General features: G+C 43.8%; 1 protein-coding gene across 3 annotated transcripts in view; it reads right to left on the bottom strand.

Moving 5' to 3' along the window:
- CACNB2 (calcium voltage-gated channel auxiliary subunit beta 2) overlaps window positions 1–26,634 on the bottom strand; it is a 136,626-nt gene that overhangs the window by 43,917 nt on the left and 66,075 nt on the right. For 2 of the 3 annotated variants that reach the window (XM_066585259.1, XM_066585258.1), the window contains exons 3-6: window positions 15,084–15,206; window positions 14,386–14,522; window positions 10,038–10,114; window positions 3,985–4,118 (exon numbers count right to left, since the gene is read on the bottom strand). In XM_066585259.1, the coding sequence (XP_066441356.1) occupies window positions 3,985–4,118; window positions 10,038–10,114; window positions 14,386–14,522; window positions 15,084–15,206 (471 nt within the window). Of the gene's footprint in view, window positions 1–3,821; window positions 3,842–3,984; window positions 4,119–10,037; window positions 10,115–14,385; window positions 14,523–15,083; window positions 15,207–26,634 lie in introns of all 3 variants that reach the window. The other variant, XM_066585260.1, reaches the window with a different exon arrangement.

Here is a 26,634-nt window from a genome sequence, read left to right as displayed (position 1 = left end):
TACTCCAGAGCTGCACTCACTATTCTGCTGGTGGAGTCACTGCGTACATACATTACCAATACTGGTCTAAAGGTACAACTGGTCTTATACCCCAGAGCTGCACTCACTATTCTGCACTGTCCTGCTGCAATGTAGAAGCGCTGAGCTGTTCGGCTCCGTTCACACCTGCGCTCAGGTTTCTGTTTTAACAGCTCTGTCAACAATCCCATAAACAGTGGAACCTTTTGACAGATCTACACAAAGCCAGAACCCTCGCCCTCCGTTTGCATCAATTTAATATCTGGCTTTGGTGTAAATACATTTTTTCCCGTTTGTATCCAGAAGAAAAACGGATCCACACAGAAAACTCTCCATCCGCATCCACTCCCTACTGACAACAATGTAAAAAAAAGGACGGCCGCCTCCTGGGAGATTTCTGTTTTCGTGGACGGAAAAAAATAGTTACGCTTCTGCGCCACAAAGACAAAATGGACATTACGGGAGATAAGCTGAGGAGCCTAACCCCCCTCCCCCACCCAACAAACCTAAAATCAATGGGAAATTAAATGTTTGTTCCCATTTTTCTGGTGGAACAGAAAATCATAATTCCCGAAGGCAGATGTGAACAGCGTCCTCGCGGCGTGTCTGCTGACAACCAACTGCTTCCAGTGAGGACCGGCTGAACTTTGAATGCAGCTCTGAGCTATAATCCAGATCAGCACTAGAACAGTAATAGAATATATTTGTAGCTCCTCCTACCATGTACATTATTGATACACGGTATATACATTGCCAACATGGACGTGTAAGTCATTTATAGTAACCTGCTGCACACAATCTACAGGCTGTCTCTGAAGTGTGGAAACACCCATATAGAACGAAAACAGCTTGGCAGACGGTGATACAATTTGCCACACAAGTTGCAGAGAATGGGGGAAACCTGTTAGCCCATGTCATTAAAATGACGGCCATTTTGAATGCCGCCATCTTGGATTCAATTCTAATTTTTCCAATGGGAAGATAGGTGTGTGATATGTCAGACCGATGAGAATGTCCCCAGATAGCCAATGGCGTGCTTCATTTTAACACAACTTTATTCATCCTCATGTTAACACAGTGATTGTTACAGACAATGTGAATGATGGTTCTCAAGCTGAACGTGTTGGGATCGCCCTTTTGTCAGGAGAACAAAGCACATGTGTCAATCAACGCCGCCCAAGCGGACCTCCCATCACCCAAAGTGCAGTTGCTGAAGGTCTTTCCACATTCTGTGAGAGAGATTCTATCGCTGATAAACCAAAATCTGAGCGACCCAAAACTGTTACTGATGAATGAGGCCAGAAAAGCGATTGCTGAAGCTTCAGGTTTATCGGCAACAGAACCCGTTTCTTAAAAATTTGGAAACTGGGTAATGGGAGGTCCGGTTCGGTAGGGTTGATTGAAATCTGCGGCGATGACGCATGTACTTCGTTCACCTGATATAAGGACGATCTCATGTGTTAACATGGGAAATAATAAAGTTATGATACAATGAAGCACACCGTTGTCTTTCTGGGGAAACTCCCGCCAGTCTGATATATCACACACCTACCTGCCCATTGGAAAAATTAGAGTTGAATCCAACATGGCAAGATTCAAAATGGCCGTCATGTTGGTGATATAGCCTAATAGGTTCCCCTATTTCCTGCAGCTTGTAATGTTTTCATTTTATATGGGAATTTCCACACTTTTGAGACACCTTGTATTTCAATCTACAAGAGAATTAAGACATCAAACACAGTGTTGAGTTATTACAGATATTGGAAACTTTTCACAGATCCCTTTTTCCCCACTTTTAGTATTGTGTTACATTGTAAAACAATGACAGTGAGACAGACACACAGAAAACGGTAGCAGAAATGTGTATAAAGCACATAAAGCAACAAAAGCCAATTATAAAGTCCTACGTTCATGAGTCATTAATGCAGTCAGCCTCCGGAGCTGCTGATCACTGGTTTATATGGGGCTCTGGGATACAACCTGACACAAACCTGACATTTGTAGCAAAATGTAACCCAACACTGACAGCTTACTGCAACAAGTCATCGTGGAGGGGTATTCCAGGACTTCTACTATTGATGACCCCCTTGGGGGTCCGCTGCTTGAGATCCCGGCCAAACAGCTGATCCTCCATCCTGCTGTCAGAGGAGCGGGCCGGACATCATCATTGGTGGTCAGGGCCAGAAGTGGAATAGGCGGCTTCACTCCCATTGAAATCAATCAGTGCTCCTTATTGCAGTCAGAGCTGGAAGTGTAATAAGAGGCATTGCAGCTATTGATTTCAATGGGAGTGAAGCCGCCTATTACACTTCCGTCCACGACTACTGATGACAACTGATGCACTGAGAGTGGGCAGACGATCAGCTGACTGGAAGGGATCTCAAGTGGAAAATCCCCACTGATCAGTTGATGGCCTATCCTAAAGATAGGTCATCGATAGTAAAAGTTCCAGAGTACCTCTTTAATATGACAAAAGCCACTGAAAAGCTGAAGAATAGGAAAGAAAAAGTCCAATGCTGCAGCTTATTTAATGCGTTGGGTTAAACTTCGCTACATCTGTATACATCTTGTATTTTTCCATCTCTCCTACAATATCCACGGACACATTTCGGGCGGAGGGGTTTCTAGTACACAGTAAGTTTTCTCAGCTATATAGGAGAAAACATTCCTGAAATTATGAATTTCTTATTGCCACTAGGGGGAGCTCACTGCACACCGATTTCAATCCGAACTGTATAAATCGCGATGCAGAGAGCGCCCTCACATGGTAGCAGCAGTAGGTACTACTTTATCAGCTAAAGGGTTTGTTAGAGATATTTACATGGTCACTGACTTCTCCAACAACTTGTGCTTGTATGACAGGCAGTGCGATAATCAGCAAAAGTTATGTTTATGGGATTTATCTAAAATGATGGGGGAAATTTGCCAAGTCTGGCATTTCATGCACCGGGCTTAGTAAGGTTTCCCTCAGCAGACGGTGTGCCAAATACATGAAGAGGCGCTCAGCTCTTCATAAATTCAACGCATCTCCCGAACCTCCGTGCACCTTCACAAAAATGTACGCCTGGTCCTGACCAGTGTGCATTTCTAACATAGTTTAAGTGTTAACCCCTACACCACCCTAGATCACCAGGGATATTAAAACAACACTCTGGTTTCGGCACAAAATTCTGCCCCAGGACCAGAGGGGTATGTGTGGGGTGTGGGTGGGGGGATATTACTTGCACTTGTTTTTCTCTGCCGTCATTTAATCTGCTGGTTTTGGGTCCCGTTTTTGGATGTCCAAAACGGCTGCGGCAATCTTCAGACTACCGAATCTACTATGTCTGCACTTTGATTAGCCAGTGCTGCTCACGTGACCAGCACTATCCAATGAGTGAGCAGTACACAGTGTGCATTAGCTAGATAGAAAACTGCAGTGGCCATCTTGGACAGCCAAAAACGGATTACAGAATCGATGGATCGGACAGATGACAAAGAACAACTATAGGTAGTATACCCCTCACCCCCTCCAGTCCGGAGACAGAATTGTATCCCAAAACCGGAGGGTGGATTTCAATATTAACCTATAACTACCTTGGCGCACAAAAAAAATAGTATAATTAACCCCTTCACTATCCTAGACCACCCAAGATTTAAAATTGCAATTGTTTTGATCTCGTAGCATGTCATAAAGACTTCAATTAAAAGGATTGTCGGGGTCCAGGCACTCAGGCACCCCATATCATTAAAGTGAAGGGACCAGTGGTGCTTTTTTGGGTGCCAAGCCCTAAACTCTATGACTATGTCACAATGGAACTTACCGATTTTTGCTTCTGTTTAGCTACAAGCAGCGTGAAAAGGAAACAGAACAACAAAGCATGCGTGTTATTGACCTTTCGAGAGACAAAGACTTAAACAGGACTTTGAAATGTGGCGCAATGCAGCTGTACAGATGGTGCGCGTCCGGACGGAGCTGGAGGTTACCTTCTTAAAAAAAGGCATTCTTTTCTCTTTCATGTGGGGTGATGTTAGACTGTTTACACTGGGTTTAGGGGAGCGAGGATTGGCTGGAATCTCAATTTCTTCTGCCTCTAAGCCAGTGGCATCTAAGTCTATAGCTATATACAGACAAATCAAGTACAGTTATTAGACGGAGGAGAAGGATGCAGTCACATATCATCCCCTGGAAATGAAGGTTCAAGTCAGGGGACACAAAAAAGAGACAATCACGTTATAGACGAGGACTTATGGGAGTCAAATATTGATGGCCTAACCCTAGGAATGGCCCATCCAACCCCCAGGGTCACCAGTGGTCAGCAGAATGAAGGGTCAGCAGCACAGGCACACGGGGAGCACATTGACCGTACTTCAGAAAGGGGGGAAAAAAGTATCTTGAGCAAAACTTTGTGACCATTTTTACACCAGTGCACGGCCTTCTTTTTCAAATATTTGCCATATGGATTTCTGTGATCAATCTTCAGATGAATAGGACCGAGCTGCAGTACCAGACACAGCCATACTCTTATGGGTGGTGCTGTCACTGTGTTCATTCTGCTGACAGCCTAGGTGGTTGGACCCTGATTTAAGGAGTGGCCATCTTTATCTGACTCCTGGAAAACCCATTATGTGCGCATGTAATGGAAAGGCAGTGGATTTTCCGCAGTGAAAAATCCCCACCAGACTCCATGCGGATCTTCATGCCGCTATTGTTGTTGATCCGCAGCAGATTTCACACTTTCAATTGAAAAGGTGAATTCAGCAGCTGATCTCTGGCAAAGTCCGCAACAAAATCTGCACCAATAGCTGCGGAACGTGATACGGTTTTCCCATTATGAAAAATCAGCACCAATTCCACTACATGTGATCGTACCCATAACGAGGTCTTTCTCTTGTTCATTTACATGATAATACCTGGATACAATCTATACAGGCACAATACATAATACAATTTAAATGCACGTGGCAAGTTCTTAGAGAAGCTTTTACAGGCACTGACATAACATGGTCTACGAGGTCTAGTCTAAGTAGTCCTCAATGCATGGTCTGGGTGAGGTCTAAGGGTTGTGGTCTGGAAAGTCTGGTCTAAGAGGTGTGGTCTGGGTGAGGTCTAAGGGTTGTGGTCTGGAGGGTCTGGTCTAAGGTGTGGTCTGGGTGAGGTCTAACGGTTGTGGTCTGGAAGGTCTGGTCTAAGAGGTGCGGTCCAGGTGAGGTCTAAGGGTTGTGGTCTGGAGGGTCTGGTTTAAAAGGTGTGGTCTGGGTGAGGTCTAAAGGTTGTGGTCTGGAGTGTCTGGTCTAAGAGGTGTGGTCTGGGTGAGGTCTAAAGGTTGTGGTTTGGAGAATCTGGTCTAACAGGTGTGGTCTGGGTGAGGTCTAAGGGTTGTGGTCTGGAGGGTCTGGTCTAAGAGGTGTGGTCTGGGTGAGGTCTAAAGGTTGTGGTCTGGAGGGTCTGGTCTAAGAGGTGTGGTCTGGGTGAGGTCTAAGGTTGTGGCCTGGAAGGTCTGGTCTAATAGGTGACCGTGAGTGGTGGAGACCGCCTACTTGACAAAATCACAGCATCGGGAGCTGTGATTGTGTAACAGCACCATAATAGCCCTTGCTTCCTTTGAAAAAGCCACAGAGGTGATGAAACTTGTCAGGAAGGGCATCCTGTTTTTAGCTCAGATAGGTAGATAATAAACCTACAGCTGATTGTCAGTCAGATTAGATATGGCAGAAACTTGTCAGTGGTAGTCAGCAAGCCTCAATGGTATTGGGAGAGCTAGCTAGCCTCCCTTTAGATGACTAGTCCATATGTAAAGCCTGGTTTAGACACAGCAATTATCTGTTGAGCGATAATCCTTGTGTGGATTTAGAGGGCAAGGTGATTGCTCAAACATTGAGCACTCACTTTGCGCTCTGAGTGGGGTATACAGTAGACAAGCGGGCCCGCATGTCTTCTGCATCCAGCTGTTATCTGCTCGGAGCGCCCAGCTGGTATACAGCTGAGCGCTCCACGACGGGTATGCAGAACACAGTTGGACCGCTGTGTTCTTCATACCCCGGCTGTGTTCAGGGAGCGGGATGCCAGCTGAAACAATAGTATCAGCTGTATCCCGCTGTGAACTCCTTATCGTAAATTGATGTCAGTGCAGTTACACGCAACGATTATCGCTCAAAAAACGTCTTTGAGTGATTTTTGAGTGATAATCGTTGTGTCTAAATCAGCCTTTACTCATGATAACCTACAGCTGAGAGTTAGAGAAGACATGACAGTAATTTAGTCAGTGCTGGTTAGTAACTAAAACAGCATTGAGATAGCTAGCTAGCATTATACTAGCAGATCTCGGCCCCTGATGGCCGGTCAGTCTATATGTTACTCGTGGAGCTCGGCCCCTGATAATCAGTCAGTCTATATATTACTGGTGGAGCTCGGCCCCTGATAATCAGTCAGTCTATATGTTACTCGTGGAGCTCGGCCCCTGATAATCAGTCAGTCTATATGTTACTCGTGGAGCTCGGCCCCTGATAATCAGTCAGTCTATATGTTACTGGTGGAGCTTGGCCCCTGATAATCAGTCAGTCTATATATTAGTGGTGGAGCTCGGCCCCTGATGGCCGGTCAGTCTTTATGTTACTGGTGCAGCTTGGCTTCTGATGGCTGGTCAGTCTATATATTACTGGTGGAGCTCGGCCCCTGATGGCTGGTCAGTCTATATATTACTGGTGGAGCTCGGCCCCTGATGGCCGGTCAGTCTATAGGTTACTGGTGGAGCTTGGCTTCTGATGGCCGGTCAGTCTATATATTAGTGGTGGAGCTCGGCCCCTGATGGCCGGTCAGTCTATATGTTACTGGTGGAGCTCAACCCCTGATGGCCGGTCAGTCTATATATTAGTGGTGGAGCTCGGCCCCTGATGGCCGGTCAGTCTATATGTTACTGGTGGAGCTCGGCCCCTGATGGCCGGTCAGTCTATATGTTACTGGTGGAGCTCGGCCCCTGATGGCCAGTCAGTCTATATATTAGTGATGGAGCTCGGCCCCTGTTGGCCGGTCAGTCTATATATTAGTGGTGGAGCTCGGCCCCTGATGGCCGGTCAGTCAATATATTAGTGGTGGAGCTCGGCACCTGATGGCCAGTCAGTCTATATGTTACTGGTGGGAGCTTGGCCCCTGATGGCCAGTCAGTCTATATATTACTAGTGGAGCTCGGCCCCTGATGGCCAGTCAGTCTATATGTTACTGGTGGAGCTTGGCCCCTGATGGCCAGTCAGTCTATATGTTACTGGTCGAGCTCGGCCCCTGATGGCCAGTCAGTCTATATATTACTGGTGGAGCTTGGCCCCTGATGGCCAGTCAGTCTATATGTTACTGGTGGAGCTCGGCCCCTGATGGCCGGTCAGTCTATATGTTACTGGTCGAGCTCGGCCCCTGATGGCCAGTCAGTCTATATATTACTGGTGGAGCTTGGCCCCTGATGGCCAGTCAGTCTATATGTTACTGGTGGAGCTCGGCCCCCTGATGGCCGGTCAGTCTATATGTTACTGGTGGAGTTGGCCCCTGATGGCCGGTCAGTCTATATGTTACTGGTGGAGTTGGCCCCTGATGGCCGGTCAGTCTATATGTTACTGGTGGACCTCGGCCCCTGATGGCCAGTCAGTCTATATATTAGTGGTGGAGCTCGGCCCCTGATGGCTGGTCAGTCTATATGTTACTGGTGGAGCTCGGCCCCTGATGGCCGGTCAGTCTATATGTTACTGGTGGACCTCGGCCCCTGATGGCCAGTCAGTCTATATATTAGTGGTGGAGCTTGGCCCCTGATGGCTGGTCAGTCTATGTGTTACTGGTGGAGCTCGGCCCCTGATGGCCGGTCAGTCTTTATGTTACTGGTGGAGCTTGGCCCCTGATGGCCGGTCAGTCTATATATTACTGGTGGAGCTCGGCCCCTGATGGCCGGTCAGTCTATATGTTACTGGTGGAGCTCGCCCCTGATGGCCGGTCAGTCTATATGTTACTGGTGGATGTTACTGGTGGAGCTTGGCCCCTGATGGCTGGTCAGTCTATATATTAGTGGTGGAGCTCGGCCCCTGATGGCCGGTCAGTCTATATGTTACTGGTGGAGCTCGCCCCTGATGGCCGGTCAGTCTATATGTTACTGGTGGAGCTCTGCCCCTGATGGCCGGTCAGTCTATATATTAGTGGTGGAGCTCGGCCCCTGATGGCTGGTCAGTCTACATGTTACTGGTGGAGCTCGGCCCCTGATGGCTGGGTAGTCTATATATTACTGGCAGATCTCGACTTCTGATGGCTGGTCAGTCTATATGTTACTGGTGGAGCTTGGCCCCTGATGGCTGGTCAGTCTATGTGTTACTGGTGGAGCTCGGCCCCTGATGGCTGGTCAGTCTATATATTACTGGTGGAGCTCAGCCCCTGATGGCTGGTCAGTCTATATGTTACTGGTGGAGCTCGGCCCCTGATGGCTGGTCAGTCTATATATTACTGGTGGAGCTCAGCCCCTGATGGCTGGTCACTCTATATGTTACTGGTGGAGCTCGGCCCCTGATGGCTGGGCAGTCTATATATTACTGGCAGATTTCGACTTCTGATGGCTGGTCAGTCTATATGTTACTGGTGGAGCTTGGCCCCTGATGGCTGGTCAGTCTATGTGTTACTGGTGGAGCTCGGCCCCTGATGGCTGGTCAGTCTATATATTACTGGCAGATCTCGACTTCTGATGGCTGGTCAGTCTATATGTTACTGGTGGAGCTTGGCCCCTGATGGCTGGTCAGTCTATGTGTTACTGGTGGAGCTCAGCCCCTGATGGCTGGTCAGTCTATATGTTACTGGTGGAGCTCAGCCCCTGATGGCCGGTCAGTCTATATGTTACTGGTGGAGTTCGGCCCCTGATGGCCGGTCAGTCTTTATGTTACTGCTGGAGCTCGGCCCCTGATGGCTGGTCAGTCTATATGTTACTGGTGGAGCTCAGCCCCTGATGGCTGGTCAGTCTATATGTTACTGGTGGAGCTCGGCCCCTGATAGCCGGTCAGTCTATATATTAGTGGTGGAGCTCGGCCCCTGATGGCCGGTCAGTCTATATGTTACTGGTGGAGCTCGGCCCCTGATGGCCAGATCTGAATGATCCTATTATAATCACTGCCTGCTCTTATGGGAATTACATAGGGAGAAGACATATATTCTAGTACTAGATCATAAATAATACTATCAATATATCTACTAAACTGACCAATAATAAGCTTTTTGTTTGACAGTCATCAGCTGTTACTGATACAATACTGACGATTGTGTCCAAGGAGGCGGCAGCATCAACGGTGTAGAAATTGTAGAAAAAGGTTTTATTGCTCCATAAAATGCCGACATTTCGACTTAATCTAAGTCTTTTTCAAGCCAGGCTTGAACCTTTTTCTACAACTTCTACACCGTTGATGCTGCCGCCTCCTTGGACACCATTGCATTTATTTGGGGTTGACCCCACAGGTGGCTTGGCATACACAGATTGGAACCTCTGCACTGAAGTGCATGTGTTAGGTGAGCTGCGGGACTTTCCTATTTCTTCTAACAATACTGACGGTTGTCATGCAATACATCTGTCTACCGTCTCGTAGATCTTAACCTCACAATGATGTAGGATTGTCCACCAATGAATAAAGATTGGACATTTTAGTAATCCCGTTTAGGGCTTATTCGCCTGAGCGTATATCCTATGGAGACGATGTGCATCCATGCATGAGTACCGCACTGTCAATAGTATTTACATTAAAGTTATCAAATCAGAAGTGTATGTAGGAGGGACACAAGAAAACCCTCAGGAACTACCCACGCTTACTGAGGGAGTGCTGGTGGATGGATGCAGATAAGGGATGTCCAAACATCTAGATACATCCGCCATATAGTGTCAACACATTATAAACCAATGAAGTGCCTTCATCATCTTTGCTTGTTCTAATTCACATGTGACTGTATGGAGCAGGACGGATCTACTCCAAGTCCATGAGCTATGTCTAAGGTCCTAGACATTGGGGTACTGTTCATGACACCGACTTACCAGATGACGGTGGAGTTGATCTTCTAGAGCTGGGTACCACGTCACCCAAACTGGAAGAAGAATTTCCCCCGGTTTTACTATTACACAGAAACAGAAAATAATATCACTTCATGTGTGTTCCTGAGGCTACAAAATGGCAAAGTCAAATATTAGTCACTCCCCCCCCCCCCCCCCCCAGCCGTAAAACATGAAGCGCCCAACATTCCTCGAGTACTGAAGTTGTGCCCCCACAGAGCTTATTTCCTGCGAGATCGCTTTATGCTCTGCGGTCGCCTATTATGTGAATGAAGCTGTCTGCCAAAGCCCGAAGATCAAAGGGGCCAAAAATAATCTGATCACAATAGTCGTCTCTGAACTTCCCAAAAACACGAAGACATTTATTTATGGGAAAAAATCCCTTTACAAAAATATATATTTTACTGAGTGACCCAAAGTGTACAAGTTGTCTGTAAGGGTAAGAAACGTCAGCGAAGGCAAGGAAAAGGAAAGAGGTGCAAAGAACCAAGAAAGAGCGACTGTAATAAATGTTATATAACAAGGTTATGTGGCACAGCAAATACATAAATCTAACATCCACCACCCACCCACCCATCCATCCATCCATCCATCCATCCATCCATCTATCCTGTTTCCCTGAAAATAAGACGCGTCTTATATTAATTTTTGCTTCCAAATATGCGCTACGTCTTCTTTTCAGGGGGTGTCTTATTTCGCCGCGACAGATCCGTCTGTGGCCGCTAATCCCTCAATTGGCCAGCTTTGCGGACGAAATTTCTCAGAAATCTCGTCCACATGGGACAGCAAATCTGTCACGGCAAAGCTGGGAGAAGCCGGTGTTGTGGTGCGGATTCACCAGCCACAGAAACGGAAAAGCGTGTGGCCAGGTCGCTTCAAAACAAGCGGCTGAGTGAAGCAGCGCTTTCCCGGGGGAAATCTCGCTGTTTATTGCTGTGGCCAAACTGCGAGATTTCTGCTGGAAATACGCTCTGTGAGAACCCAGCCTTAAGAATCACACAGGGTGCCTGACTCACACACAGAGCCATAAAAAAATAAGGGCTGTAAAGTAACGTACCTGTCTGCAGACAGAAGTTCCTGTACCACTTGTAAGCAGGGGTGGTATTGCAGCTTCTGGCCACCAGGGGAGCTCAACACACCAGACATGTACAGCAGGAACAGAACGTACAGTATGGGCTTTTCCAGCAAGCAAGGGGAGCTCACAACAGCACACTCGTACAACACAGCAGGGACAGGATAACAGTAGACTGTGTGCAGATCTACCTATACATCTGGAGGTAGGAGACAACGGGGATGGCAGCAGGGGACAGGCCTCTTGACTTGCTGCACACTTTACTATGCCTTACTATCCGGGGGTGTCTTATATTTGGGACTTCTGCAAATTTTGGGGGGTGCCTTATTTTCAGGGGGTGTCTTATTTTCAGGGAAACGCGGTATCTATCTATCTATCTATCTATTTATACTATCTATCTATCTCCTATATATCTCCTATCTATCTCTCTCATATCTATCTATTTATACTATCTATCTATCTCCTATCTATCTCTCTCATATCTATCTATCTATCTATCTATCTATCTATCTATCTATCTATCGGATGCACGACCTCAGGGGCGGGGGAGAGCAAGGAGAGAAATATCCTGCAGCTGCCCCTTGCTGGCCGTTCTGTGAGCGAGCCAGGGATACTAGCTCCTGTGCAACAGCAGTGGAGCGAGTACATGTGGGGACGAGTGTCAGGTATAGTTTGCCCTACATTGGTCTGGTCTAAATGGGCTTTATCTCTCTCTCTCATCTCTCTCTCTCTTATGTCTGTCTATGTATCTTTACAGATAACGGGTCACATTAAAGGGTGGAAATAAATCTGTAGACTCTCTACTATCTCATATCTATCTATTCATCTCATATCTATCTATCTATATCTATCTCATATCTATCTATATCTATCTCATATCTATCGATCTATATCTATCTCATATCTATCTATCTATATCTATCTCATATCTATCTATCTATATCTATCTCATATCTATCGATCTATATCTATCTCATATCTATCTATCTCATATCTATATCTATCTCATATCTATCTATCTATATCTATATCTATCTCATATCTATCTATCTATATCTATCTCATATCTATCTATCTATATCTATCTCATATCTATCTATCTATATCTATCTCATATCTATCTATCTATATCTATCTCATATCTATCGATCTATATCTATCTCATATCTATCTATCTATCTATCTATCTATCTATCTATCTATCTATCTATCTATATCTATCTCATATCTATCTCATATCTATCTATCTATCTCATATCTATCTATCTATCTCATATCTATCTATCTATATCTATCTCATATCTATCTATATCTATCTCATATCTATCTATCTATCTTTATCATATCTATCTATCTCATCGCTATCTATCTATCTCATATCTATCTATCTATATCTATCTCATATCTATCTATCTCATCTATCTCATATCTATCTATCTATATATCACATCTATCTATCTATATCTATCTCATATCTATCGATCTATATCTATCTCATATCTATCTATCTATATCTATCTCATATCTATCTATCTATATCTATCTCATATCTATCTATCTATATCTATCTCATATCTATCGATCTATATCTATCTCATATCTATCTATCTATCTATCTATCTATCTATCTATCTATATCTATCTCATATCTATATCTATCTCATATCTATCTATCTATATCTATATCTATCTCATATCTATCTATCTATCTATATCTATCTCATATCTATCGATCTATATCTATCTCATATCTATCTATCTATCTATATCTATCTCATATCTATCGATCTATATCTATCTCATATCTATCTATCTATCTATCTATATCTATCTCATATCTATCTATCTATCTCATATCTATCTATCTATCTATCTATCTATCTCATATCTATCTATCTATATCTATCTCATATCTATCTATATCTATCTCATATCTATCTATCTATCTTTATCATATCTATCTATCTCATCGCTATCTATCTATCTCATATCTATCTATCTATATCTATCTCATATCTATCTATCTCATCTATCTCATATCTATCTATCTATATATCACATCTATCTATCTATATCTATCTCATATCTATCGATCTATATCTATCTCATATCTATCTATCTATATCTATCTCATATCTATATCTATCTCATATCTATCTATCTATATCTATATCTATCTCATATCTATCTATCTCATATCTATCTATCTATCTCATATCTATCTATCTATATCTATCTCATATCTATCTATCTATATCATATCTATCTATATCTATCTCATATCTATCTATCTATATCATATCTATCTATCTCATATCTATCTATCTATCTCATATCTATCTATCTATATCTATCTCATATCTATCTATATCTATCTCATATCTATCTATCTCATATCTATCTATCTATCTCATATCTATCTATCTCATATCTATCTATCTCATATCTATCTATCTCATATCTATCTATCTCATATCTATCTATCTCATATCTATCTATCTATCTATCTCATATCTATCTATCTATCTATCTCATATCTATCTATCTATCTCATATCTATCTATCTCATATCTATCTATCTCATATCTATCTATCTATCTATCTATCTATCTATCTATCTATCTATCTATCTATCTATCTATCTATCTATCTATCTATCTATCTATCTATCGGATGCACGACCTCACTGGCAATGTAATTTCATAGAAAGATTTTCTATAGATGAAAGACCTCACATCTGAATGTGGGACAACACTTTCATACGTAGTCGATGTCTTTCCACACGATGATGTGTCATCAGTCGGCTAAAATGATTGACTGTTGATCACCTTTACCTGACAATTGTTTTGGTTTTCATCTAGGTTAGTCTACTGAGTCCGCCAGCCTTAAGACAATAGAATATTCTCAAGATCTAAAGATGGCAATGATCCTCCAGAATTATACAGCTACTATGTTACCGTCTATATGATATGTCACATTTATGTCTCATCGGTGGAGAGCCCAGAAAGTTAGGGTGATACGTCACACAGCCCTCATTAAAGGGCAGCCCCTCTCCCTAATTAGCTGCTATCATCTATAGGGGGCTGAAGCATTACATGGCACCCATATACATCAGTGAATGTCCCTGTAAAGTATGGATGTCAGCATTCCTTCCGGGTACACGGGGACCATGCAGCTGTAGTGGAGACCATCTTCCTCTTGCTACGACGTCTACAGGGTCTATAACCTACTAAAGGTATCTCCTCGTATGTTGGCGTTTACCTGGTGTAGAATTTCCCCTGTTTTGCCTTTTGTTCATGCTGAATCCTCATGTTCTCGAGCTTCACTGGACTAGGGATAAATCCTATTTCACAGCCTTCTTTTACCAGCCGACCTATCCACCAGTCGTTGTTAAATTTCTGAAAACGCAAAATGTTTAAAAACAGAAGATTTTACAAAAGTACATTAAAATCAATGCATTTGTGTGAGCTGAAAGTATTGTTAGTAGCGGAGCCATACAGGCTGCTGCACCCAGAGGCCAGCGCCTAGGGAGGCTCAAAGGCGTATGCTAAGTGGGGGCCCTGTAACAGCAGCCCCGCAGCACCAGGGTCCCGGGCTCACCTCTGACCAAGGACAACATCTGCAAGGAGTTTTTATCTTCTTCAGAGTAATGCCCTTTATTTATTTAAGGAGAAGGAAGAAGAAGAAAAACTTTTACGGCTCTTGTCTGAATAGACCCGAAGGGCATGGTCCCACGGCAGATATTGTTATGCGGAATGTGAAGTAAAGTAAAGTTCTGCGTCAAATCCACATTCCCCAAAAGCCGTGTATGAAAAACCGCCATCCGGATGCCACCAAATATTATTATACTGCAGTAAGTAATAGCTTAACAGGTAACACTGAGTCTACTCTGTCATTCCCCCCACAGATTACCCCCCGCCCCCGCCAGCAGCAGACATCACTATCCACTATCGACTTACCTCTTTGACGTGCAAAAAATCTTTAGCCTCAAATGAAACAGCCATTCCTGGAACTGGAACCTCGTCATCATGAGCTGCGCTGTAGCCAACATTCGTCCGTACGGCAAATGCAACTGGTTTGGTCTGCAAATGAAAAGCAGATGCAGAGACATTTAATGCAATGGAAGCCTGAGAACTAGAAGACACAAGTAGGTGAAGACGCAGGGGTGGGGCTATAGAACGTGCAAAGGTAGTCATCACACCCGGACTGGCCGGAGCAGGTCACATGGCCAGTCTACTGGAATTGAAAACGTCAGTATCTATTTACCAGGCACTGCACAGTCCAGGATGAGTAATGTATGTACATAGTGACTCCAGCAGCAGAATAGTGAGTGCAGCTCTGGGGTATAATACAGGATAAGTAATGTATGTACACAGTGACTCCACCAGGAGAATAGGGAGTGCAGCTCTGGGGTATAATACAGGATGTAACTCAGGATCAGTACAGGATAAGTAATGTATGTATACAGTGACTCTAGCAGCAGAATAGTGAGTGCAGCTCTGGAGTATAATACAGGATGTAACTCAGGATCAGTACAGGATAAGTAATGTATGTACACAGTGACTCCAGCAGCAGAATAGTGAGTGCAGCTCTGGGATATAATACAGGATGTAACTCAGGATCAGTACAGGATAAGTAATGTATGTACACAGTGACTCCACCAGCAGAATAGTGAGTGCAGCTCTGGGGTATAATACAGGATGTAACTCAGGATCAGTACAGGATAAGTAATGTATGTATACAGTGACTCCACCAGCAGAATAGTGAGTGCAGCTCTGGAGTATAATAACGGATGTAACTCAGGAGCAGTACAGGATAAGTAATATATGTACACAGTGACTCCACCAGGAGAATAGTGAGTGCAGCTCTGGAGTATAATACAGGATGTAACTCAGGATCAGTACAGGATAAGTTATGTATGTACACAGTGACTCTAGCAGCAGAATAGTGAGTGCAGCTCTGGAGTATAATACAGGATGTAACTCAGGAGCAGTACAGGATAAGTAATATATGTACACAGTGACTCCACCAGGAGAATAGTGAGTGCAGCTCTGGAGTATAATACAGGATGTAACTCAGGATCAGTACAGGATAAGTTATGTATGTACACAGTGACTCTAGCAGCAGAATAGTGAGTGCAGCTCTGGAGTATAATACAGGATGTAACTCAGGAGCAGTACAGGATAAGTAATGTATGTACACAGTGACTCCACCAGCAGAATAGTGAGTGCAGCTCTGGAGTATAATACAGGATGTAACTCAGGATCAGTACAGGATACGTTATGTATGTACACAGTGACTCTAGCAGCAGAATAGTGAGTGCAGCTCTGGAGTATAATACAGGATGTAACTCAGGAGCAGTACAGGATAAGTAATGTATGTACACAGTGACTCCACCAGGAGAATAGTGAGTGCAGCTCTGGAGTATAATACAGGATTTAACTCAGGATCAGTACATGATAAGTAATGTATGTACACAGTGACTCCACCAGCAGAATAGTGAGTGCAGCTCTGGGTTATAATACAGAATGTAACTCAGGAGCAGTACAGGATAAGTATTTACAAAGTTACTTAACTCAATATGGTAGATATATTTATATATAAACTGGTAAAGTACTCCTAACAAAAACTGCACATTTCTTACAATCAGATCCTAAACCCTTCCTTAACATCCAGTAACCGCCCATGGGATGCCGTCACTGCTTCATCTGATATCCCTATCATTTATTTTCTTTCCCATTATTTGAAGTATCATGCATGGTTTTTCAATAAACACTTTTCCAGAAAGACATAACTCTGCCGCCTGTGAAAGCCAACTCATTCTGAATGTTCATAAAACTTTCTGGCAACAAGTGTCAGAAATAGAAACAAAACTCTTCTAAATTTAGACAGGAGGATTCTGGGAGAATGGAGGTCAGAGAGGCTCGTCAAGTGCATCGGGGAATCAGACATTCTGTGAGTTCATTAATAATGTATGGTGTGATAATACATAGGATACAACCGATCGGCCAGGATTCAGAGATCCTGTGGATACGGCACTGGAGTAGAGGAGCAAAGACAAGATCCGTCTGAGTACGAGATGCGGCTTCAATCCACAACAGCCTTACCAAATTAGGCAATGCTGAACTCTCGGCTAGCGGTGAGAGGAGAGAGATCTGCAATAGTAAAGTACATGCGAGCAGCCGGGGAATGCAGCGTAACATCGCAGAGACGTGTGGAGAACAGCAACAGAAGTAAAAAGTGAGGAGGAAGAAAAAAAATGAGAAATTGAAAAAAGGTTTCAGTGGGAAGGAGTTAGGGTGGACATCCACTTGCGTTTTTCTTGCGCGTTTTTTTCACGCAATATCACTGCGTTTTTTAAACACGATTGTCAATGGGACTTTCTAATGTTAAAAACGCATCACAAGTTTGTGCTTTGCGATTTTTGTGCGCTGCATTTTAAACATTAGAAAGTCCCATTGACAATTGGGTGAAAAAAACGCTGCGAAATTGCGTGAAAAAAACGCGCACGAAAAACGCAAGTGTGCAGGAGCCCTTAAAGGCTTTTTTTCATGGCAACAGGGTGACCACAAAAAGTGTATTTTTTTCTGACAACGTTCACCGTGCGAAATAAATAATGTGTTACTTTTATGGACACAGTGATAATAAATATGCTTTTTTATTTAGAGGTTTTTAAATTATAAATATGGGAAGGTTTTTTTAAAAATATTTTGCCATCTTTAATTTTTTTCTATTACCGTAATTTATATAATTTTTTTAAACTTATTTTTACATGTTTTTTTTTCAGTGCCCATAAGGGGCTTGAACCTGCGATAATTTGATCGCTCATGCAGTATAATACCATGCTATTACCTTATACAACACTCAGACATGCAGTCTCTGAAAACGTGCCACAGGCACTCCTTGGTAGGCAATCAGTCGTGGCAGCTCGGGGAGCCTTCAGATGCCTTCAAATTTGGTATGTGGCAAAATTTGCGACTACTTTACACAATGGAATTGGCATAAAGCCTTTGATAAACAGGAAACAAATACTACCTTGGGCACTGGGGTGCCCCCACCATGAGGCAAGCTAAGTCTGTTGCCTCAGGCGGTAATCTGCGGCACGTCAGAGGGCCGGGGCTAGAGTTGCTACCTGGCCAGTAAGTCACCAGCCCGGCAAGTAATTAAGGCCGGTATAGTTATATACCACTAGGACTAATATGAGGGGCACTCATATACTAGGACCACTTGGAAGCATACTTAATACTGGAACCACTAAGGGTGTCAGTGTTACTACTGGAGCCACTATGGGGTTCACCATTTTTACTGGGGTCACAAACATGGTTAATATTACTGCTGGGGCCATTAAGGCTGTCACCATTACTATTGGGGCCACTACTGCTATTACTTAAAGGGGTTGTCCCGAGGCAGCAAGTGGGTCTATACACTTCTGTATGGCCATAATAATGCACTTTGTAATGTACATTGTGCATTAATTATGAGCCATACAGAAGTTATAAAAAGTTTTATACTTACCTGCTCCGTTGCTGGCGTCCTCGTTTCCATGGAGCCGACTAATTTTCGCCCTCCGATGGCCAAATTAGCCGCGCTTGCGCAGTCCGGGTCTTCTGCTTTCTTCTATGGAGCCGCTCGTGCCAGAGAGCGGCTCCGTGTAGCTCCGCCCCGTCACGTGCCGATTCCAGCCAATCAGGAGGCTGGAATCGGCAGTGGACCGCACAGAAGAGCTGCGGTCCACGAAGGTAGAAGATCCCGGCGGCCATCTTCAGCGGTAAGTATTGAAGTCACCGGACCGCCGGGATTCAGGTAAGCGCTGTGCGGGTGGTTTTTTTAACCCCTGCATCGGGGTTGTCTCGCGCCGAACGGGGGGGGGGGGTTTAAAAAAAAAAAAACCCGTTTCGGCGCGGGACATCTCCTTTAAGTCTCAATGGTTCAAATACGTGTTGGGTATCTTGTGTATTGGCACTTTCTATGCCTATGAAGTGAGTGGGTTTTTTGTAGGGAGGCATTTCACAATTCACCTCAGGCAGCAGAAAGTCTTGGGGCACCCCCGCCTGGGCTTCTGCCCATTTTGCCTGCCTAGTTATACCACAAAGTCCTTCTATAATTTACCAGGTAGCAGATACAAGTGGACTATTTAGGTTGGGTCAATCAGAACACTAAAAGAAATGACAGACGAACCAGAAAGAAGAAAACAATCATCTCCTAATTCACTCCGCAAATGAAATACTCATTGATTCATTGTCTTCCAGAGTTCTTAAGAGGACTGACTGTTCCTTGCTATAGAAGACTTATTATGGTCGGACACTAAGCACTCATTATGACTGGCAGACGACGCACGTAATACAAGGTCAGAGATTCAGACGTTCCTGGCAGCAATTTCACAGAAATTATTCTTATTAATGAAAATGAGGCAGATACCAAACCGCGGGGATATAATCTATATGGGCTGTACACTGTCTGTGGACCATTGAGTCGTGTAATATGGTGACATTTTGGATCAAACTTAAAATGGAAAAATGGTTGGCGCCACCATATAACAAATCCCATGATTAGTGACACTGGGACTATGAAAAGCGAAAAGAAAGTAGTTTGCAAGTAGGCCGCTGATGTGAAAAAATGTCTGTTATGCACATACAATACAAAAAATGATTAGTGCACCATACAAATCTAATATAAAAAAAGCCTACAGGCTTTTTCGTGCACCACACTTTGACCCCTTTGTGTGACCTTTGGTTGATGATTTTGGTGTCATTAGATTTGTGACATCCTCATCGCCGCCATAAAATCATAAAATTTGAGTTTGATACATGGAGTGACCTGTCAGGCTTAGTCAAAGTTCCTATGTTAAGTCTAGCGGTGCTTCAGCCAACAGCGCTGCTAAGGGGAGTCAGGGCTTCTTCACACTGGTGAGGGCGATATCGGGCCGTGATTCACAGCCTGATATCGTCCACGCCAATCCATATGGAAACCTCTGGATGCAAGGTGTTATCACATAAAAACAGCAGTGCATGCCTGTCGGGCTGAAGGAATCCTCTAGTAGGGCTGTCACAGCTGCAGCAGGGGATCGTTATGCTCGCCCATTGTTTTCAATGGGGCCGATGCTGCTGCTGCCAGCCCAATTGAGGACAATGAGTGATAATCGCAAAATAAAGAAAAGAGAACATGTTGCGATTTTTTCTCCTGCATAGCATAGCAACGCGGTGCCATTCAGCGAAATATCGCAAATGTAAATTAACCCCTCTTAGGTTCGCATAGCAAACATTGTGTCAAGCTAGTGTTAAAAATACCTAAAAGAGTACAAAGCTTACATGAAATTGTGGCCAGGTTGCTATAACTCTGCGGGCAGTGTCAGCACAAGGTTACAGTAGAGGACATTGTACATGTATTTTTTTTGTCCCTCCCCCATCATAAATATATTTAGCAGTGATAGGCAGTCTGTCTGTATTTTACTAGTTGGACAAAAAAAAGAGGTCAGCAGTGCACACAAAAGCCTCAATAAAAAGAATATAAAAATATCACATGACAAAACAGATCAGTGACTAAATATTCTATCAGAATAAAGCTCAGAGTGTAAATGCAGCACCAGAACCAAGCTCAGTACATAAATACAGCACTAGATCCAAGCTCAGTACATAAATAAGGCACAAGATCCAAGCTCAGTACATAAATACAACACCAGAACCAAGCTCAGTACATAAATAAAGCACTAGATCCAAGCTCAGTACATAAATAAAGCACTAGATCCAAGCTCAGTACATAAATACAGCACTAGATCCAAGCTCAGTACATAAATACAGCACTAGATCCAAGCTCAGTACATAAATACAACACCAGAACCAAGCTCAGTACATAAATACAACACTAGAACCAAGCTCAGTACATAAATAAAGCACTAGATCCAAGCTCAGTACATAAATAAGGCACAAGATCCAAGCTCAGTACATAAATACAACACCAGAACCAAGCTCAGTACATAAATAAAGCACTAGATCCAAGCTCAGTACATAAATAAAGCACTAGATCCAAGCTCAGTACATAAATACAACACCAGAACCAAGCTCAGTACATAAATAAAGCACTAGATCCAAGCTCAGTACATAAATACAGCACTAGATAGATCCAAGCTCAGTACATAAATACAGCACTAGATCTAAGCTCAGTACATAAATACAACACCAGAACCAAGCTCAGTACATAAATACAACACTAGAACCAAGCTCAGTACATAAATAAAGCACTAGATCCAAGCTCAGTACATAAATAAGGCACAAGATCCAAGCTCAGTACATAAATACAACACCAGAACCAAGCTCAGTACATAAATAAAGCACTAGATCCAAGCTCAGTACATAAATAAAGCACTAGATCCAAGCTCAGTACATAAATACAACACCAGAACCAAGCTCAGTACATAAATAAAGCACTAGATCCAAGCTCAGTACATAAATACAGCACTAGATAGATCCAAGCTCAGTACATAAATACAGCACTAGATCTAAGCTCAGTACATAAATACAACACCAGAACCAAGCTCAGTACATAAATACAACACTAGAACCAAGCTCAGTACATAAATACAACACCAGAACCAAAGTAATAACATAAATGTAGAGAGGCAGGTCCTCTACACTGTTGTTGCTATGTGGCAGAATTATCGTGAAGTTGTAGCACCTAGTGACAAAATGTTTAAAATATGGCTTTGTTGGTAATGCTCTCTGTATAAATGTGCAAGTGATTGGGCAGCAGGTTCATGTCAGGGACCGACAGGAGTCAGAGGGGCTCAATTTGTTTGTTAAGAGAAGACATGTCCGCTGCTCTCTGTAAAGGAAATGAGGTGACAGAAGAGATGGCAGTGCTTGTTCTATACGATCATCCAGACGTTTTTATAGGAATAGCGTAGAATACATGAAGCTGTATGAGCCAGTCACCAGCTGGAATCCATAGACTTACAGATAGGAGGTGTATTAGGGTGTACGGGGTGACGGAGACACATTGGGATGGAGGGGGTCCGGTTTTCCAAGCAGGAATATAGAAGTGGGGGACATGGATAAGAAATAGATTAGGCAATATGATAGGCCTCTCTAAAGAGATATGTTTTTAGGGCACGCTTAAAACTGTGCGTGTTGGACATTAACCGGATTGTCTGGAGTAGCGCAGTGCAGAGAACTGGTGAAGACAGGAGTGGGAGGTTCGGATTAAGAAGGAACCTAGTCTAAGGTCAATAGCAGAATGGAGAGTGCGGGAAGGGTGGTAGATATGAAACTTCTCTCATGGTAAACCTCTAACGGCGGCTTTGCCACTCACCAACCACTAGCGTTGGTGCCTGCTATGTCGTCCCCGTAGCTGGCCTTGTAATAGCCCAAAGCCTATCGCTACCCTCAAAATTGGGGAATTGGATTTAAACTTTTCATGGACTTGCATACAAATTCGAACCCAGGGTGAGCGAAACTCTTAAGTTCAGAGTATCAGAGATGCTGGTTCTAAAGAAGATTGTTGTAACGTATCAAGTGCCGATATTTTGGAAGAGACTGTGTTGCGGCTTGTTCATCAATAAAGGTTAAGCAGCATTTCAAAGTACGGTGCCATGTCCTGTCATATGCATCTCTTCGATATTCTGCAAGCTTGCAACAAGCCTTATTTTCAGACTTACAGCCCCACTGCAGAGTTAAGCATTCCGAGCCCTAGAGCCAACGCCGTGGGAGAAGTTAGTTAGATACTCCATTATCCCTGGCCATGCCCATCCAAATGACAGAACAAAGACAAGTCAGGATAAGACCCCTGTCTCCTGTACCTTGGGAGGGCCCCAACTCCAACTTGGGGACCCCCCTGTTTCAGGCATCGTCAGCGTAGAGATGATACTGAAAGCCAAATCTGCTGAGAGTTTGTCCAAAAGGGGCCATGTAAGTTAAAAAGAGGAAAGGACTCAAGAACTAAACCTGAGTAATCTCAACAGGAAAAGGAAGAGGAGAAGAAGTAGAGCCGGTAAATGAGAGATAGGACGACACCAGGCAAGAGCAGAGTCCTGAAGACCAATGGAGTTGGACATGCTAAGGAATCATCGTCCTGAAGACCAATAGAGTCCTGAAGACCAATGAAGTTGGGCATATTAAGGAATCATTGTCCTGAAGACCAATAGAGTCCTGAAGACCAATGGAGTTGGGCATATTAAGGAATCATCGTCCTGAAGACCAATGGAGTTGGACATGCTAAGGAATCATTGTCCTAAAGACCAATAGAGTCCTGAAGACCAATGGAGTTGGACATATTAAGGAATCATTGTGTTCTACCATGTCAATGGCTGCAGATTACATACACAAACTGAGATTTGTTAGGCTTGTGTATGGTATGAACCCCTGAAAGCTGCATGAAGCGTTATGTAAGAACCCAGGATCTGTAATAGGAGCTCATAAACGTTTAGTGAAGCTCCCCTTTTGAGTTCCTAATAACCCTTTGTTTTGTAGGTATATAGTAAGCTGCAGCACTGGAAATAGCATCTACGTCATTGACTGTGGAAAGATTATTCATCTCACATATTTCAAAGGAAGAAACCTTTGGACTCAGACTTGTGAGAGCGCGCAGCTTGCTACGGTTTTCTCTTCTGGCTCTTATTAAACCAACAGTTGAAAAACTTCTCCATAATACAATAGTCTTAAAAAAACACCAAGGCAAAAATAGACCTAGAAAAAGTTCTCTGGGGCATTGCTGATGCACGGCTCGTAAAAAAAAAAAAAGTTGTTATTTCTGTACTACTACACCGGCAGATTGTTTCCAGGCAGTTTAGAATGTAATATACCGTCTTTTATTGCCTCTGTTCATAAAAGTAAGTTGCCAGGTAATACAGTGTTGAGAAAGCCCCGAGAGAGCAAATTGTATAATGAAAAAACTGTCTATGAACCCAAGTCCTGGAATATTTATCCTTAGATAAGAAAATATAGTCTGCACTATTTCCAGAAGCGTTGCCATTCTGGGCTCTCCCCAGTATTGCAGTGCAGCCATTAAGCTGTAATACCAGACTTGGCCAAGAGTGTGCAGTGTGGCACTGCTGCTCCATTCAAAATCTATGGGACCAATGGCGACAGCTACACTGCATTTGGAAAGTCCTCAGACCACTGGCATAACTATGGGGGATGCGGTTGCACCCGGGCCCAGGAGCCTTAGGGGCCCATAAGGCCTTTTTCCTCCATATAGGGAGCCCAGTACTATGAATAAAGCATTATAGTTGGAGGCTCTATTACAGGTTTTGCATTGGGGCCCAGGAGCTTCAAGTTACGCCTCTGTGTTAAGGGGTTAAGAGAAGTTGGGGAGCCCCCCAAGATAAACCTTTGCACCCAGGCCCATGAGCCTATAGCTACACCCCTACTTCAGACCCTTTCATGTTTTTTGACATTTTGTTATCTTGCAGCCTTGTGTAAAAAAAATTCAAGGTTTTCCCCATCATTCTGCACCCAATGCCCCATAATGACAAAATGAGAACAGAATGTTAGAAATCACTTCTAAAAATGAAAAACTAACGTTTAAAACTTGAAATTTATTTCCTCAGGTCACACATTTTCCTTGATCATCTTTGAGATGTTTCTACATCTTAATGGGCATTAGCACTGAGCCCCATTCACCAGATGACGGCACTGGTGTGGGGAAACATGTCAGGGGGGCTTGGTAATATTTTTTTTTTATTTCAGCAATCTCCATCTCTCTCTATATATAACTTTAATCTGATAGGAGTAGTTGGTTTGGTGTTTCCTTGCTGTGTAGAGGTTACACTAGCAACTAAATCTTCTCACCAGATGGTGCATATTTGTACTACCTAGTAGGTTGTAGGGGGTTGACTGGGTTTTTAATTATCCCGTGTTTTAATGCTTAGCAATAAAGTTATCTATTTTAGCAATAGGGATAGCTTAGGTTGGATTACATTGCTAACAAGCAAACTGGGTAGTGTCTAGAGATGAGCAAGCATACTCGTCCGAGCTTGATGCTCGTTCGTGTATTAGGGTGCTCGAGACGCTCGTTACTCGAGACGAGCACCACGCAGTACTCGTCTCGATTAAACGAGCACTGACCATTGAATTCAATGGAGCCAGCAATACAGCCAGCTCAATTGAAAGCAATGGCCTGCCGGCGAGCGCGGGATGAATTGTCGGGAAGGGGTTAAATATATAAGCCCTTCCCTGCAATTCATCCAGAAATGTGTAAAAAAAAAAAAATATATATACTCACCTTGTCCCGGCAGAACGATGTTAGCCCATTGAATTCAATGGAGCCGGCAATACAGCCGGCTCTATTAAAAGCAATGGGCTGCCGGCAATCGCGGGATGAATTGTCGGGAAGGGGTTAAATATATAAGCCCTTCCCTGCAATTCATCCAGAAATGTGTAAAAATAAAAAAAAAATATATATATATACTCACCTGGTCCCGGCAGACGGAGTTCAGCGCGGCCAGCGGCAGTCCTCCTGAACTGCTCTGAACAGCTGTGAGTAGTATTCAGCAGCCGGGGATTTAAAATCCCCGCCTGCTGAATGAGCTGCCTCTAATTGGTCACAGCCTGACCAATCAGAGGCAGATTCCACTCACACACCCATTCATGAATTTATGAATGGGTGAGTGACTGCTGCCTCTCATCTGATTGGTCCCGCTGAGCCAATCAGAGGCAGCAGTCACACACCCATTCATAAATTCATGAATGGGTGTGTGAGTGGAATCTGCCTCTGATTGGTCAGGCTGTGACCAATTAGAGGCAGCTCATTCAGCAGACGGGGATTTTAAATCCCCGGCTGCTGAATACTACTCACAGCTGTTCAGAGCAGTTCAGGAGGACTGCCGCTGGCCGCGCTGAACTCCGTCTGCCGGGACCAGGTGAGTATATATATATATATATATATATATATATATATTTTATTTTTTTTATTTTTACACATTTCTGGATGAATTGCAGGGAAGGGCTTATATATTTAACCCCTTCCCGACAATTCATCCCGCGATCGCCGGCAGCCCATTGCTTTCAATGGAGCGGCTGTATTGCGGCTCCATTGAATTCAATGGGCTAACATCGTTCTGCCTGGACAAGGTGAGTATATATTTTTTTTAATTTTTACACATTTCTGGATGAATTGCAGGGAAGGGCTTATATATTTAAGCCCTTCCCGACAATTCATCCCACGATCGCCGGCAGCCCATTGCTTTCAATGGAGCCAGCTGTATTGCCGACTCCATTGAATTCAATGGGCTAACATCGTTCTTCTCTGCCACAGCTGTTACAGCTATGGCAGAGGAGAACGATCTTTATGCTGACAGTGGGGGGGGGGGGGGGGGGGGGTCTCACTCTTGCCAATATTGTGGCTTAATAGTGGGACCTGGGAACTTGAGATGCAGCCCAACATGTAGCCCCTCGTCTGCCCTATCCGTTTCTGTGTCGTTCCCATCACTTTCTTGAATTTCCCAGGTTTTCACAAATGAAAACCTTAGCGAGCATCAGTGATATACAAAAATGTTCGAGTCGCCCATTCACTTCAATG

Source organism: Eleutherodactylus coqui, chromosome 12 (assembly GCF_035609145.1).
Source record: "Eleutherodactylus coqui strain aEleCoq1 chromosome 12, aEleCoq1.hap1, whole genome shotgun sequence".
Taxonomy (NCBI): domain Eukaryota; kingdom Metazoa; phylum Chordata; class Amphibia; order Anura; family Eleutherodactylidae; genus Eleutherodactylus; species Eleutherodactylus coqui.
Note: the sequence above shows the minus strand (reverse complement) of the source record. Positions and strands in the feature narration are given on the sequence as shown.